This window comes from Ctenopharyngodon idella, chromosome 6 (genome assembly GCF_019924925.1).
Source record: "Ctenopharyngodon idella isolate HZGC_01 chromosome 6, HZGC01, whole genome shotgun sequence".
Classification (NCBI taxonomy): domain Eukaryota; kingdom Metazoa; phylum Chordata; class Actinopteri; order Cypriniformes; family Xenocyprididae; genus Ctenopharyngodon; species Ctenopharyngodon idella.
Genome location: NC_067225.1, coordinates 8,016,691 through 8,033,167, shown reverse-complemented (window position 1 = coordinate 8,033,167; position 16,477 = coordinate 8,016,691). Strand labels below are relative to the sequence as shown.

The 16,477-nt window shown below is 36.6% G+C and overlaps 1 protein-coding gene across 1 annotated transcript; it reads left to right on the top strand.

Annotated features, from left to right (window-relative positions):
- Positions 1-55: 55 nt before the first annotated feature.
- Positions 56-15,353, top strand: ercc3 (excision repair cross-complementation group 3). The gene is made up of 15 exons (XM_051897201.1): positions 56-230; positions 873-1,072; positions 1,265-1,501; positions 1,599-1,648; positions 2,296-2,431; positions 2,575-2,742; positions 3,570-3,774; positions 5,443-5,757; positions 6,251-6,435; positions 8,092-8,294; positions 10,974-11,070; positions 12,465-12,582; positions 12,798-12,916; positions 13,051-13,200; positions 14,850-15,353. Exons 1-15 carry the CDS (start codon positions 203-205, stop codon positions 14,985-14,987), a joined length of 2,349 nt encoding a protein of 782 aa, XP_051753161.1. The 5' UTR covers positions 56-202; the 3' UTR covers positions 14,988-15,353.
- The last annotated feature ends 1,124 nt before the right edge of the window (positions 15,354-16,477 follow it).

The window sequence follows — 16,477 nt, the reverse complement described above, 5'->3', positions numbered from 1 at the left end:
TACACGCTACACGCCGGCAGGTGGCGGTAGGTGTTCGGGGTTGGTTTACGTTTCTCGATCTTTTTTTCCGTAGAGGAAGAGCGGGCTGGAGATGGCCGCTATAGCAGTGGCGTCTTATTGAATCCTCTTGCAGTTTTATTTTTAAAATGTGTTAAATCATCATTGAATTCACAATAAGGGAGTGTTTTATAGTGCTGACACCATGGGAAAGAAAGATAAGAGTGATCGAGGTAAGATAGACGGAGACGCCAGTCTTTATAAATGCATGAATTCAATCAACACAGTTTGATGAACCAATACAAGATGTGCTTTTATTGATGTCTACCATGTTTAACTAATGTAGCAGAGAACATTACAGTGGCATGATGGTTAAAATATAACCATAAGCTAATTTTTCTTCAAAAGTAATATATAAACACAAATATTTAAATACATGACATTCAAGTGTCAAAAGAAATGACATATTTCATTTTACCATAAATGCTGTACACTTGAACTGTATTTCGTAGTTATGAAATCTACTTAAGTGGGTTAAAAACACTCTTAAGTTAACTAATTGCATTTAATATAAAACTACAATACATTTTCATATAATTATAGATACCATGCAATTAAGTAAATTCTTTTAATTATTTCCGTAATAAATACTATTTTTAAAAGTATGATAAAGTGTACTTTTTTCACCAAGTTTACAGTGTAGATATTGTTTCTAAATACTATTAACTTAAACTATTACTAAAGACACCTGAACCAGAAAGGTCTTCATGTTCTTTTGGAAATCACAGACAAGGTTTGAACTAAAATCAGATCTTCAATAGCAGGATTGATCATCACTGGTCTAAATTGCTGAAGTGGTTGTTTGTTCACTTTAGATAAGAAGTCCAAGAAACGTTATTATGACGAGGAAGAGGAGGATGAAGAGTTGATAGGCAGTGAGTCTCAGGAGGCCGTTCCAACAGCTGCGGGGAAGCAGGTGGATGAATCCAGCATTAAACTGGATGAATATGGAGCCAAAGACTACAGACTTCAGATGCTTCTCAAGGACGACCATTCTTCACGACCCCTATGGGTGGTAAGACTAACTCTTCATCCCAATGTGCATACTATCCACCCTATCCGCCCTCAATAGTATTGAATTATACTAATGTCACATACTATTTAGGATGGATAGTATGCACATTAAGATGCAGGCTAAAGATTCTTGATCAATTAGCCATTTACAACAGAAGCCCTAAACCATTATCTATGTGTCTGACTCTTGTAGGCTCCTGATGGTCACATCTTTCTAGAGGCTTTCTCTCCTGTATATAAATACGCTCAGGACTTCCTGGTGGCCATAGCAGAGCCGGTGTGCAGACCCACACACGTGCACGAGTACAAGCTGACGGCCTATTCTCTATACGCCGCCGTGAGCGTCGGCCTGCAGACCTCTGACATCATTGAGTACCTGCAGAAACTCAGCAAGACCTCTGTGCCTGATGGCATAGTGCAGTTTATTAAGGTGTGTGTGAGCTGCCAGTCAAGTCTGCCTGAATTTCAACAATTTTTGTATATCAAAGCCACTCATTTTCTTTCTCTCTCTCTCCTTTCTTCTGCAGTTGTGCACAGTAAGCTATGGTAAAGTCAAACTGGTCCTGAAACACAACAGGTTAGTTTGTTTTTTACACATTGTTCATTATTTAATTGTAAATGTATAGGTTTTTTCAGATCTTTCGATCTAATGTACAAAATAAGCTTGCGCAATTTACATATGAACGTGACCGGAGACGCCAGAAAAACATATGGAGAGTATCAGCTTTTGTTTCTGCTCTGACAGCCACAAGACCACGCCGAACACTGTGAGTGCGTGTTAGAAATCAGAAATGGTGAGAGAACAATTGCGCTTGGTACATTTTTCGTATTCAAACCAAACTTGGATCTTCAGTCGACAAAGATTAAATCTTATCTGGCTAGCGCGCTTTCCATAATGTTTATGCGTTAGGTCAGTAGTCAGTCTTTAGTGACTGTTTGAACACATTCAACCGCATGAGCGTTTCCACTACGAAAGCAATCCAGTCGAATGCATTTTCAACTACCTTTGGAAGTGGACAAAAGTGGAGAAGCTCAAAACGTTTTACACCCTCCACTTGTGGTCCGATCAACCAAAACGCATTTTAATACCAGGTGGAAACAGAACGTTTTCACAAACAACTCATGATTCATCAATAACTTTTGTTCGCACGCAGATTTCATGCACACATTCGTGCGTACGCATGGTTAGTGAATGAGTAACCAATGTGTGTGTGTTGAGAACAGGTACTTTGTGGAGAGTGCGTTCCCTGATGTCATTCAGAGGCTGTTACAAGACTCTGTGATTCGGGACTGTCGTCTTCGTTCTGCCGAAGGTGAGGAGACTGAGCTCATCACTGAGATCATCTCTAGCAAACCAGCAGTGAGTATGAATGCATACACAAACTCAGTTTTGCATACAGCACAAAAACATGTTGTTTGGGTGTAAACGTAATGACAGAGACACTTACAGTGCAGCAAAAGGCTCATTTCTGGTACCAAAACCTGTTGTGTCGTCCGGTCCAGATCTCAAAGTCTCAGCAGGACAATGGTGGTCCATCCACATCCCAGCCTGCAGAGGGGCAGAGCTCAGGAACTCAGGTGCCAGAGGACATCTTCAGTTACTACGAACAGATGGATAAAGAGGAGGAGGAGGAGGAAGAGACGCAAACAGTGTCATTTGAGATCCGTCAGGTGTGTGTCTGTGCTTGAATGAGATGTTACTTCAATGTGAATTTAGGGTTCATTTACCTTGAAAGATCCTCCAAAGACTTAAGATTTACAAAGACCGTGCACTCATATTACTATGAATGGTAGAAAGTGCAACGCGCAATATGGTGGAATAAGTCCCACCTTCTCAGTAAAAGAGCCAATTGCCAATGCAGCTTTTTGACATGATTTGAGCATTTAGAAACTACATTTATGAGGCAGTTGTTGTCAGATTTCATTGGTGATTTCAAATGTGAACAACTTCGCAGAATTTGATGTTTTCCCCATTCAAAGAGTAGATATAGAGGCATTTCAAAGATTCCCGCTGAGTGGAATGACTTGCCTTGAAGGGACAGTTCACCCCAAAATGGAAATTCTGTCATCATTTACTTGCCCTCATGTTGTTCCAAACCTGTATGAATTTCTTTCATCTGCTGAACACAAAAGAAGATATTTTGAAGAATGTCAGTAACCAAACAGTTGATGGTGAATAGTGACCAGCATCAAGTTTTTTTAAAAAAGACGCAAAAGTATCTCAGAATGGTCTGATGCTACACGTGTCATATATTCCAAGTGTTCTGGGGGCAAATGATAAGGTTTGTCCATCCCGTCTCGTATTCCACCACGAGAAATCTGGTCTCCCTAACTATCCCTTTAAATCAGGGGTGTTCAAACTCAGTCCTGGAGGGCCACTGCCCTGCAGAGTCCAACTTGTGTTAATTGACCAATCTTTAGATTCAAGAGCATTCAATTAAGATTTCATGCACAATAAACAATAATCTAATTCCTTAATTTCTGCTGGACCTGGTTAGGAAATGATTGAGGAGCTTCAGAAGCGCTGCATTCAGTTGGATTATCCCCTCCTGGCGGAATACGACTTCCGTAACGACACGGTGAACCCTGACATTAACATGGACCTGAAGCCCACCGCTGTACTGAGACCATATCAGGAAAAGAGTCTGAGGAAGATGTTTGGGAATGGTAGAGCTCGATCTGGAGTCATCGTCCTGCCTTGCGGTAAACTATCTCTGAACATCTGTACAGTGTTCGAATCATTTCTTCCCAGAAGCAATTGATGCCTAATCCTATATTATAGCAGAGCTTGAATTGGTGCTCTGCATCCACAGCTAACTAAACAGACTAGCCCCCAGTTTCACAGATAGGGTTTAAGCTAGTCCCAGACTAAAATGCATGTTTGAACTGTTTTAACTGAAAGTAACTTGCACTGACATATCTTAAAATATGTCACTGCCATTTTGGCTCAAGATATACACCAGTAATGTTTTTTTCTAAGGCACGTTTTAAAAGCTTCTTAAATGTCCTAATTGAACTAAGGCTTAATCCTGGCTTAATCTAAGCCCTGTCTCAATTTAATTCAGTATAATTCAGTTCAATTCAATGATATTATTTGGCCAAAATAACAAAATAAATATGAAATTAGCAGTTTCAGACTATTTGCCGTTAATTTCCTCTTTTCAGCAATTATAATATAGACTTTATGGAAATTCAGGAGTTTTGCCTGAGCCTGCATGGATATTTGTAATAATTATTAATAGAATATTCATTTTCCAGGACACTTCAATAAAGTATTTCTTTGTCATTGTTTGGGTTCCAGAAAGGCACAATTTCTTTATTTTGTTCCATGAAAAGATTATGTTTTAACTTTAAAACCTTGTCCTTTAAAGGTAAAGTGAGTAATTTCTGTTCCACAAAAATTGTGACTGTTCAGGACTCATCAGTAAAAATGTTTTTACATTAAAAAACGTATGTTATACATAATAAACATTATAAATACATTATACATTATAAACAGAGATATTTTGTTTATTTTCAACCAAGGTTGTCATAGGACCAAAATTTCAGTAGTCTGTACCAATAAAATGTTATGGTTCTCTCTACCAATTTCGGTACCAGAGCAAAAACTGTTGAAGTAAGTACTTTTGTCCACTTTTTGTCTTGTCCGTTGGTTATCACTGTCAATCATGGCAGTTTCTGATTCAATCGTGCATTTAAATGCGGTTGTCAATCCAGAAACTTTGCATCATGCAGCATGGAAAAACTAAACTTATATTCAGATTCTGAATGGGTAATAAACAGAACGCAAGAGAAGAGCCTATAATCACTAAGTCTGTCAATCTCTAAAGCGCAAGCTCACAATAAAGCTCTTATTTACATCATGTTTACACTTTGTTGGTTATAATGAAAGGTTTCGCAGCTTGCGTTGAACAAACAAAACCTTGTGCACCTCAGTGGATTCTGAATAACTTACTGACTAGCACCTTTGATGGGCCATTGCGTTCATGCCCTCAACAGCTATGATTGTGATTGGCTATGATTGTGATTGGTACTGACTGGTACCGGTAGAACTGGTATGTTTGACAACCCTATTTTCAACATTTTTTTTTTCTTATGCTATCAAGACAAGTCATTCTTGAAATTTTGACAAAATCTCATCTATGTTAGAAAGTTACATTATCAGCTTTTAATAACTGACAACCAGAAATTGCACCATAATGCCACCAAAAACCATGTTTAAGTTTGCAAGACATAAAAATCCATGTATGTGATTTACCAGATCTGTTACCAGAGTTACCAGGGGTTAGAAGCTATCTGAATGGTATTATTGAGTTAAAATTATTTGAATCTACATTGAAGTCTTTCGTTATTCTATGTTCTTTCCCACAGGTGCTGGTAAGTCACTGGTGGGCGTCACTGCTGCCTGCACAGTGCGTAAGCGCTGCCTGGTGTTGGGAAACTCCTCTGTGTCAGTGGAACAGTGGAAGGCTCAGTTTAAGATGTGGTCCACCATTGATGACTCCCAGATCTGCCGTTTCACTTCAGATGCAAAGGACAAACCCATCGGGTGCTCAGTGGCCATCAGCACCTACTCTATGCTGGGCCACACTACCAAACGCTCATGGGAGGCTGAGAGGGTCATGGAGTGGATGAAAAGTCAGGAGTGGGGGCTCATTATACTGGATGAAGTGCACACAATCCCAGGTAGGTTGTGTTTGTGAGTGCAACTTGACAAAATATCAAGCAAGAAATCACATGTTCCATGCTAATATTTTTGGTCGCTTTGATTTTGTTATCCCCACTTCACACTAGTTAGCTCCACCCACAGTGAAATTTCAAGACAGAAGACAATCCGTAATTCAGGCATCACTGCTATTGGTTAGATTTTGAATGGAGAATATTTGAACGATTTAAGTCTTAAATGGTTAGCTCACCCAAAAACTCTGTCATCATTTACTCACCCTCAAGTTGTTCCAAACCTGTATGAATTTCTTTCTTCTGCTCAACACAAAAGAAGATATTTTGAAGAATATGGACACGAATGCATGTACATAGAGCACATCAAATAACGGAAGCACAAATTATGGTTAAGAACAAACCTCATTGGTTCATGTATATTTGAACTGCTACTATATTTGATGTGCTCCATGTATGTGAATAAAAGCCAAAATGAAACTATTTTGTGCTTGTCTTGCAGCAAAGATGTTCCGTCGTGTTCTGACGATAGTCCAGGCTCATTGTAAACTGGGTCTCACTGCCACACTTGTGAGAGAGGACGATAAGATTGTCGATCTTAACTTCCTGATTGGGCCGAAGCTCTATGAGGCGAACTGGATGGAACTACAGAACAATGGTTACATTGCTAAAGTCCAGTGTGCTGAGGTGAGCTGGCGAAAAATATAAATATCTTACTTATAAATATCTTATCTATAAATATTCACTGTGGTACAGGGAATAAATCGAAAATTTTTCCACATAATATAAAAAAAGACAACAAACAATCTTTTCATGCGCATATTTCGTAATGTGTACTGTTAGATTGATGTCTGGATCGTGTTGGGGGGTCAACAGGGTGAATGGACTTGTGAAACATTGTGTTTGGAGGCTTTAGAGCCTGGTGCACAAAGAAAATACAATACTGTTATTCAGTATTTCCTTGAATTTTTGATCTTACCAAAAAATGCCCAGCACACACTTGAGCCACATGAGCAGAAAACCACATGTACCCATGCATTGTTTACTGTTCACTGTGCGCTGAAAACAGTCTTAACAAAGAGGTTCTATAAACAGTAATACTTCCAATGCAAAACAGCCTATTTATCACGTTTTTTTTATTTAACATTTTGTACTAACATTTTAGCATGCTTTAACTAAAATAATAAATATTGGCAGTCAAGTATAGTGAAATATATCAATTAGATATATAGCCTAAAAATATACAAAGTTCTTACAGACTTGGAAAAGTATTTTCATGGAAATATCTATATTTAATATAAATGTTTCTAGTTGTGCTTTTTTTATTTTAGTGAAATATTTGCAGTTGTATGCTATGTGAATAAGAGTGTCTGGTTAATCTAAAAAATCTCTACCCTCTTATAGATCTTAACAGCAGAAAGAGTGTTTGGAAACTTGATTAAAATATTTATTTTATTTTGTTTGTCTTTTTGTATATTAAAAGATACATAGATCATGTTTACGTGGATATAATAAATATCATATATATATATATATATATATTAGTACCCATCAAAAGTATGAAAACATTACATTTTTTTTAAGTTGTTGAAAGAAGTCTCTTATGCTCACCAAGGCTGCATTTATTTGATCAAAAATATAGCAAAAACAGTAATATTGCGAAATATTATTACAAATTAAAAGAACTGTTTTCTATTTTAATATATTTTAAACTGTAACTTATTCCTGTGATAGTGAAGCTGAATTTTCATCATTACTTCAGTGTCACATGATCCTTCAGAAATCATTCTAATATGATAATTTGCTGCGACAATAAACATTTCTTATTATTATCAATGTTGAAAACAGTTGTGCTGCTTAATTTTTATTTGCACTTATTAAATGTATTTATTAAATAGAAACCTTATAAATGTATTCACTGTCACTTTTGATCAATTCAATGCATCCTTGATGGATAGAAGTATTAATTTCTCTCTTTTTTGTTCTTACCACAAACGTTTGAGTGGTATAATTGTTTCCACAAAAATGTTTAGCAGCAAAAACTGTTTTCAACATTGATAATAATGTTGATTTTATTTTTTTATTTTATTTTATTAAAATTATAAATTATAATTTTTTTTTTATTTAATTTTTTTTTTTAATTTAATTATTTAATTATTTATTTATTTTTTATTTTTATATTTAATTATTTATTTATTTATTTAATTGGTGAATAATCCTATGGTTGTTGTATAGAAAATGTAAAAAGCTGTGTGTATTGTTCTCAAGTTTTTGAATGGGGTTTTCCTGTGTGTGCTTTAAACCTACATTTCCTTTGAGTGTTCACAGTCCCTTTGTCTCTAGGTATGGTGTCCCATGTCTCCTGAGTTTTATCGTGAATATGTGGCCATAAAGACGAAGAAGAGAATTCTGCTCTACACCATGAATCCCAACAAGTTCCGTGCATGTCAGTTCCTGATCCGTTACCACGAGCGGAGAAACGACAAGATCATCGTATTTGCCGACAACGTCTTCGCTCTGAAAGAATACGCCATCCGTCTGAACAAGTAATGAGTCATTCTTGCACATTTAAAGGGATAGTTCACCCAAAAATGAAAATTCTGTCATTAATTACTCACCCTCATGTCTTTCCAAACCCGTAAGACCTTTGTTTATCTTCGGAACGCAAATGATATTTTTGATGAAATCTGAGAGATTTCTGTCCCTCCATTTCAGTCCCTCCAAAAGCATTAATCAGCGAGCATAAACAGAAGCTCAAATGAGGCTGATTGATGCGTGAGATCAAACCTCTTCCGGAAGCTCAAACATGCTGCGTAACACATGAGAATGAACCTCATTGGTTCTTGCACATCAAGCAAACATGCTTGAGCTTCCATTTACCATAACTAATACTTGAGTTGATGAATGTTTATATGTGAATAAAAGCCTAACTTAAATCTCTTCATCATAAAAAGTGATTGAGTCTCTTCAGAAAATTTGGACTAAACCGCTCAATTCATATGGATTCGTTTTATAATCTCTTTATGGACTTTTTGAAGAGTCAAAGTAGGGCTGCACGATTAATCGTATTTTAATCGCGATAACGATATCTGCTGCTCTTGATTGATTACAAATGATCGTCATGATATTGACCCACTCGTTATTTATCCTGAAAACGTGTTTTTTTTTTTTTTTTTATACTTTCTTCCCGGTGTTTTACTTAATGTGTGCAATCTGGCAACTCTGTGCACGCGCTCCCTCTAAATGCGGAAGAAGCGCTGATGATCTAAAAACAAACGTGCGCTGGAGTCTAGCGATCTCCACAACGAAATTCTGCTTCAATGAGAGTTTTCATACAGCCAGTCTTTGTTTCTTCATAAGCCACTTGTACTATTTGTGTGACTAAATCTGCCATGATCAAACCTTCAGCAATGAATTTCAACAAACGCAACATGGATCTCCACCTCACTGTTTGCAGAATAAATGCACTTTTGCAACCTATGTGACAATTCAATCGGGAAAATTAACATAATTTGGAATTATTGGAAATAATATTGAGTTTCACCTTTTTATCTTTTGAAGATAACGTTAAGCTTTTTCTTTATAACAGTTTTTATGGGAGGAAAACACGAATTTCGTTCATATTCTGGGCTCATCTGCTTTGCTGTACATAGTATGGTTTATTAGTATGATGTTTACGGAGTTTGGTGTGTTAATATTACTGTCTTAGTACATTAAGCCACGTTAAGCGTTTTTCACGTTAAGCATTTTAGAATGTCCCTAGCCAGGGACAGTTTTATATATCAAAGACCATCGTTCTTGCTTTAGAAATTTGCAGGGCAATCTGAATCTGTGGTTTATCTCACTTGCAAACAAATTGTTTTGCTTTAAAAATCTAATGTGAATACAGATGACAAAGTGCTCAGCAAAACCATGTGTTTTGTATTGATTTACCATCTAACAAAGTTATCATAGTTGGTTAAATGAAGTCGGTGTGCGACCTACAGGCCTTTTGGGTGAAGTGTAGGTTGGTAAAGAACGTGCAAAGATTGCCATAACTACATTACCCTTTTTGATAGAATTATCGTGAGTAATAATTTTGAGCAAAATAATCGTGATTATCAGTTTAACCATTATCGAGAAGTCCTATGTCAAAGGTTCAGTTGCGTAGTTGTCTATGTAGGGACAGAAAGCTGTCAGATTTCATCAAAAATATCTTAAATTGTGTTCCGAAAATGAAAACTCACGAAGTTCACGAAAACGAATTTGGTCTAATATTACTAGAGTAATATCAACAAAGTCATTAACTTAAAAAGCCTGATAAGGAGCAGCTTTTACAAAAGAGCTCCTCATACCGCATGAACCTAAATGATCCAAGAAATGTCTTAACCAGATTTCAAAAGGATTTTAAATGTGTGTTGTAAGGCCATGATGCAAACCTGAAAAAAAGAGTAAGACCAATCCTGTGTGTTTGTGTCTGGGTGTTTTAGAAAGCAGCGAAAGTTCTATTGGACTGTCCTTGGCGCAACCTGTAATCAGCTTTACTTTACTGTTAATCACCTTTAACTTTGCCAAATGAATGGGCTTTTCCTTGCAAAGTGTGCAAAGTGTGTTCTTTCAAGGAAATTAAAAGGCTAACACGCTAAATCTCTTACTCTATTGAGAGGTTGTACAGGGACGGTGCAGGGGAGGGAGCCTGAGGGTTTGTGAGGTGAAATTTGCAACGATTTTGTTTGTTTTTAATTTATAATTTTATAGATTATGTAGTATATAAATGTGTGTATATACAGTGTGATTCTGCTAGAAATATGCTTTGAATTTGCTTTTTGCATTACAGAGGTCACTAATCAAATTTGTAAGCATGTAAACTCCTTTGTACATTCTTAAAACTCAAGATTCCAAAAGGGGGTTTTCGAAGCGATGCCATAGAAGAACCATTTTTGGTTCCCCAAAGAACCTTTCAGCGAATAGTTCTTAAAATAATCATTTTTTCTTAGTGTGAAGAACATTTAATAAATCTGAAGAACCATTTTCCACTGTAAAGCAGTAGAACCTTTTGCGCAATGGAAAGGTTCCCTGAATATTAAAGGTTCTTTATTAAACCATCAATGTCAACAAAGAACCTTTATTTTTTTTGAGACTGTATGAAGGTTCAAAGTGTCCTTCAAAGCAAAAAAGTATATATTTTGTATATATGTGTATATGCACAGAAACGGTTCATTCTCTCTTACACTCTCTCTTTTCAGACCATATATTTATGGACCCACATCTCAAGGAGAACGTATGCAGATTCTTCAAAATTTTAAACACAATCCTAAAATCAATACCATCTTCATCTCCAAGGTAAACTGCTTTTCTCTGTCCACTTCCCTGTGAAACTGTGGAATAGTATTTTTTTTTTTAAAGTAGTGGTTCATTATGATTTCACTTTTTTAATCTTACAACTTTACATCTCTATCGCTTTGTTGCTGGAGTAATTTTGTGTTTGCGTCGGTCTCATATTTACTACTACATGGCATGTGTTAATTGGTGGGCGGGGCTAAAGAAGCAGTGATGTAGAAGTAGTCATTGAGCAGGCAGCCTTGCATTGCACTATGATGTTGTAATATGACAAAATCCGAAACGAGTCATTTTCTGAGCTTGGTTTTCAATAAAATCTGTTTTTGGACTAACAAGGAAGTTTTGAGCTCTGAAACTTAGAGGATATTTTTAATAGTAAAATGACCTCTTATAAAAAAAAATTTTTTTAATTTCTTTCTTCTTTTTTTTTCTTAGCCTTTTACACAAGTAATAAAAACAGTCTGCAACCGATGTAAATCAATAATGCTTTTCAATTTAAATGGCAATTAATAAAATATCAACAGCCCTTTTACACAGTCAGAAGTTGCCGTGTTGCTGTAAATGAGTTCAGCAGAGGTGACCGGCACGCTGATGTAACCCTTTCAGAACTTGACGCTCCACCCATTTTACAAGACCAACACATTTCTGCAGTTTAGGTGCTTTAGAAACGCTAATAACATTCTTGTGTCTAAGATCATTTGTCATGACCTGACAAATCTCTCAGTAACTGGACAAGCTCTTTTTTTTTTTTTTTTTTAATCATAATATACTTTATTTGCTAAATCAGCCAACTAAACAACTCTCACTGCTTATGTCCAAATCATCATGAATCTAAATGTCTTTAAACTTTTATTTCATTGCTGAATATTGTCAAGATTAAACCCTTGTGTCCACAAGTCATGGTGAAGTAAAGCTTGGGGTCAATTTCATTTGAAAGTGAACTAATCCTTTAATGCAAATGATTGGAAATGATTTAGTGGGAGAAGTGATGCACGTGTGCTGATATGATTGTCCTCAAAAGTCAGGCTATTCAAATAAGATAAGAGTATCTGCATAGGAAAGGGCTGAAGGCAGGGTGTAAAAAGAGGGTATGTAAGAATCAGTGCATACATTTTTATGGATGTCCTAAAAAGCCTACGAATAACCAAAAGCACTATTGTAAAGAACACCATATTTATTTTATTTTTTATTTTCTATTTTGAATATGCATCTATGTATCCCCATTAGATGCCTTTGGTTTATCCTGCAATAAAATATAAGCTTGTTTAATTATGATACAGCATTCTGTCTAGCGTGTTTACGTTGAAAAACAATGGAAGTAGTACAGATGGATGGAAAAAAGTGTTCTGTGTGAATGGCCCCTTATTCTGTCTTCTCTTGTTCTCTTCTCCTGTCAGGTAGGAGATACTTCATTTGACCTGCCAGAGGCAAACGTGCTCATTCAGATCTCCTCTCATGGCGGTTCTCGTCGGCAGGAAGCTCAGAGATTGGGCAGAGTGCTGCGAGCCAAGAAAGGTAGCATGCCACACTTCGTTCATCATTATGGGATATCTGGATAGACCATTTAGACTTTCAAGTTAGATGTTGGATATTATAATACATGTTTTCTGAGATCTTTTAGAATTTAGGAATGAAGGAATTTTTAGATAAATTATTCCTTTAACCATTTAACCAGTCGTACCACAAAATTTCAAACTAAAGCTGTATATAAAACTACTTTTTTTGAACAGGTATGGTTGCAGAGGAATACAACGCTTACTTCTACTCACTCGTCTCCCAGGACACACAGGAAATGGCTTATTCCACCAAGAGACAGCGCTTCCTGGTGGACCAGGGATACAGTTTCAAGGTTTCAAGGCTATACGTGAACTGCAAACACCTCAATTTGATTATTCTGATTGGAGATGATGGTAGCCAAACTGGATGTTAAATTGGGTCTTGGTCTGTCACACTCAAGTATCATTCTTTTTTATCTCTTTTTAGGTGATCACAAAGTTGGCTGGGATGGAGGAGGAAGACTTGATGTTTTCCTCTCGTGATGAACAGCAGCAGCTCTTGCAGAAGGTTCTGGCAGCATCAGATTTGGATGCAGAAGAGGAAGTGGTGATGGGAGATATGGGAGGGAAGCCACAGGTATCTCCACTCATTTTTTTACTTTCTACTTTCTGCTTCCTCATTTGTTTGCTTTAGTTTGTGTCACTGTTTTGAGCCAGGAACAGCTTGTATTCTTGGTTCTGCTGATTTTGATCATTAACCTCAGAAATGGCAACGGTCTTGCTTCTGTGGAGCATAAATGGAGATATTTCACATTATATTCATGCTGCTTTTTCAATGCAATGGAAGTGAATGGTGATTGAGACCGTCAAGCTCCAAGAATTTCCTCAAATTTTTTGATCTAATCATTTTTTATTTTATTTCAGCTTTTATTTTATTGCTGTTAATAAAAATAGTTTCAATAGTTTAACTACTTAGTTTAATAGTTGATAGTTTTTGTGTGTCACAAGTTTGACTACAAAAGTTCACATGCAAATTGAGAACTACAATATATATTTTCCTGGCATTAGTCCTGCTCATTTGCAGGGTCTACTCGGAATTACCCTCACACACACATTGGATTTGGCACAGGTTTTACACCGGTTGCCCTTCCTGACGCAACCCAGCACTGAGTGCTGGGACACACTCACACACACACCTACAGCCAATTTGGCATATCCAATCCACCTAACCTGCATGTCTTTGCACTGTGTGGGGGAAACCAGAGGAAACCCACATTGACACGGGAAGTACATGCAAACTCAGAACAGAAAGAACTCCTGGCTCGGCCGGGGCTCAAACCGGCGATTTTCTTGCTGTGAGGCGACCGTGCCACCCAATGAGCCACCGTGAGGTTGAATTAAGAACTACAAAGAGGACAAAAATATTCAATGCCTAGCCATTTAAAGGATTAGTTCACTTTCAAATGAAAATTACCCCAAGCTTTACTCACCCTGAAGCCATCCTAGGTGTATATGACTTTCTTCTTTCAGATGAACACAATCGGAGATATTTTAATGCTGATGCATCTAAGTGAATGGGACCAATGAGTATGAAGCTCAAGAAAGTACATCCATCTAAAGCAAAACGTACTCCACACGGCTTCGGGGGAGTGATAAAGGCCTTCTGAAGTGATGCGCTTGTTTAAAAAAAATATCCATCTTTAACAAGTTATAAAGTAAAATATCTAGCTTCTGCCAGAATGCCTTCCGTATTCAACTTAGGAAGAAAGCGTAACTGACGTTGCTTTTTCGTAAGTTGAATACGGAAAGGCGTAGGACGTAGCGTAAGCGTTTTGAACTGTGAGAGGCGTTACACTTTATTCGCAAGTTGAATACGGAAGGCAGTCTGGCGGAAACTAGATATTTTACTTGTTAAATATGGACATTTTTAATGTAACGCTTTAATGTAATTTTATGCGCTTTTTGGACAGCCTCAGTCACCATTCACTGTCGTATATTTTGTATAGAAAACATCTTTCTTCCAAATTGCTCCTTTTTGTCCTGTGGAAGAGGGAAATTTAGAAGCTTTGGAATGACTTAAGAGTGAGCAAATTAAAAGTCAACTGAGAACAGACCAACCATTTTTCGCTCTTTGTCCGTATAGCCTGCTTCTGGTTTTATAGCATTGACGTACATTCAAGCATCATAAGGATTGTTTTAATCTGAAAATGCGTTAAGATGATTTATGTTAACCTGCTTAACATGTACAAGTGAAGATTATTTTAATTATTGACCTGTTTTCTGTAGTTTTCTCGCCGTATGGGAACTATGAGCTCCATGTCTGGTGCAGACGATACCGTCTACATGGAATACCAGATGTCCCGCAGTAGCAAGGGTTCGGCCAGCAAGAATATCCATCCTCTGTTTAAACGCTTCCGCAAGTGAACATACTCAAGGAAAGACTGATGCATTGACAGCATCTGGAGGCACCAGGGCCAAATAATGGACTTCCAGCAGCAGGACTGCCAACATATTCATAAAAAAACACTTTATGGCTGTTTGTCTCAGACAGAGCCATTTAAAGACTGAGAAAGAAGAAAAACTGCTGTAGTTTCAGAAAGTATCTAATATCTATAGTATTACAAACAGGATGTTTGTAATTAATACAATGATTTGTTTGAATTTTATGAGAAATTGATTTGCAAAGAAAGAAGAATTTTGTACAGTATGTAAAAGCCAAAACAGAACCTGTTGTTGAAATGCACTGGTAAACTTTTATCAATAAAACATACTTTGGTAGCACTAATAAGATTTTATGCATTTACATTAGTGCATTAGGTAACTTCAATGAACAATATTTACAGCATGTATTAATCTTAGTTCATTTCATTTATTAATATAGTTTTTTATTATTATTCATAAAGCATTAATTAACATTAATGTATACAATGAGACAGGAAAAATTTATGGTGGTGTACATATTTCTTTAAATCAGTGGTCTGGAATCAATTACTCCACATATTTTGCAGGTTTTTGTCCATATATAAACACATTTTCTTAAGCATCAGTTACATTTACTCCATTACAACAGCCAATGAAAAATACTGAGGCAGAATTTTTTTTAGAATAAGAATAGTTCACTAAAAAATAAATGTCATAATTTTCCCACTTTCATTGCCATTCCAAACCTGTATGACTTACTTTTAGTAGATCACAAAAGGAGAAGTCCTGAAGAATGTTCATGCTCAAGCTCAAGTTCCAGAAATCATACCATATCTGCCTCAAAGCATCATACAGTCCATACAAGTCATGTACTGTATTCCAAGTCTTACAAAGCCACATGAGGCTTAAGGATCAGAGTGAAAATGATGATGTTTATTCTCTTTAAATCAATTTAAAATCCAGCTTGACAGCTATGGTCTACATTTGGACATTCTGCCTTGCATTATATTCCTTTATACTCCTATATTCCGTGGAAGCAATGCATTCATGCTTTGAAAAATGAGAGTGAGTAAATGATGGCAGAATGTTAAAACTATCCCTTTCAGACAGATTTTGAACTATAGTAATTATAATAACCGTCGCTGTAGATGGATGATGATTATTATAATGAAAAATCCATTTGAATGTCCGCTGCGATCTTGTCCTTTTAATATTTAATGGGTTTTCCCGTGCCCTGCTGACACTGACAGCTAGTCAGAGCATTTGTCATTTGCCTCTTGTTTCGTGTTCACAACAAGTTTCAATATAAAAGTCTTTGCGACTGAGTGACTGGCTCATAAAGACAATCTTTGCCGCCATCTAGTGGCGTAATAAATGTAATTTCTTTTGCTGTTCATGGTCAGGGACTATTTTTTGGAAGGCTTTTAATAATTTTACTTCATGAAAGTTGCATTGATACATATTTTTTGGCTTTAATATTTGTATTGTGTGGT

What these genes read in the sequence shown, in the direction of transcription:
- ercc3 (XM_051897201.1), top strand. Translation starts at nt 203, where the DNA reads ATGGGAAAGAAAGATAAGAGTGATCGAG. An exon ending in TACGCCATCCGTCTGAACAA is followed by an intron (nt 8,295 to 10,973) that starts GTAATGAGTCAT and finishes CTCTCTTTTCAG; the next exon opens with ACCATATATTTATGGACCCA. An exon ending in ATACCATCTTCATCTCCAAG is followed by an intron (nt 11,071 to 12,464) that starts GTAAACTGCTTT and finishes TTCTCCTGTCAG; the next exon opens with GTAGGAGATACTTCATTTGA.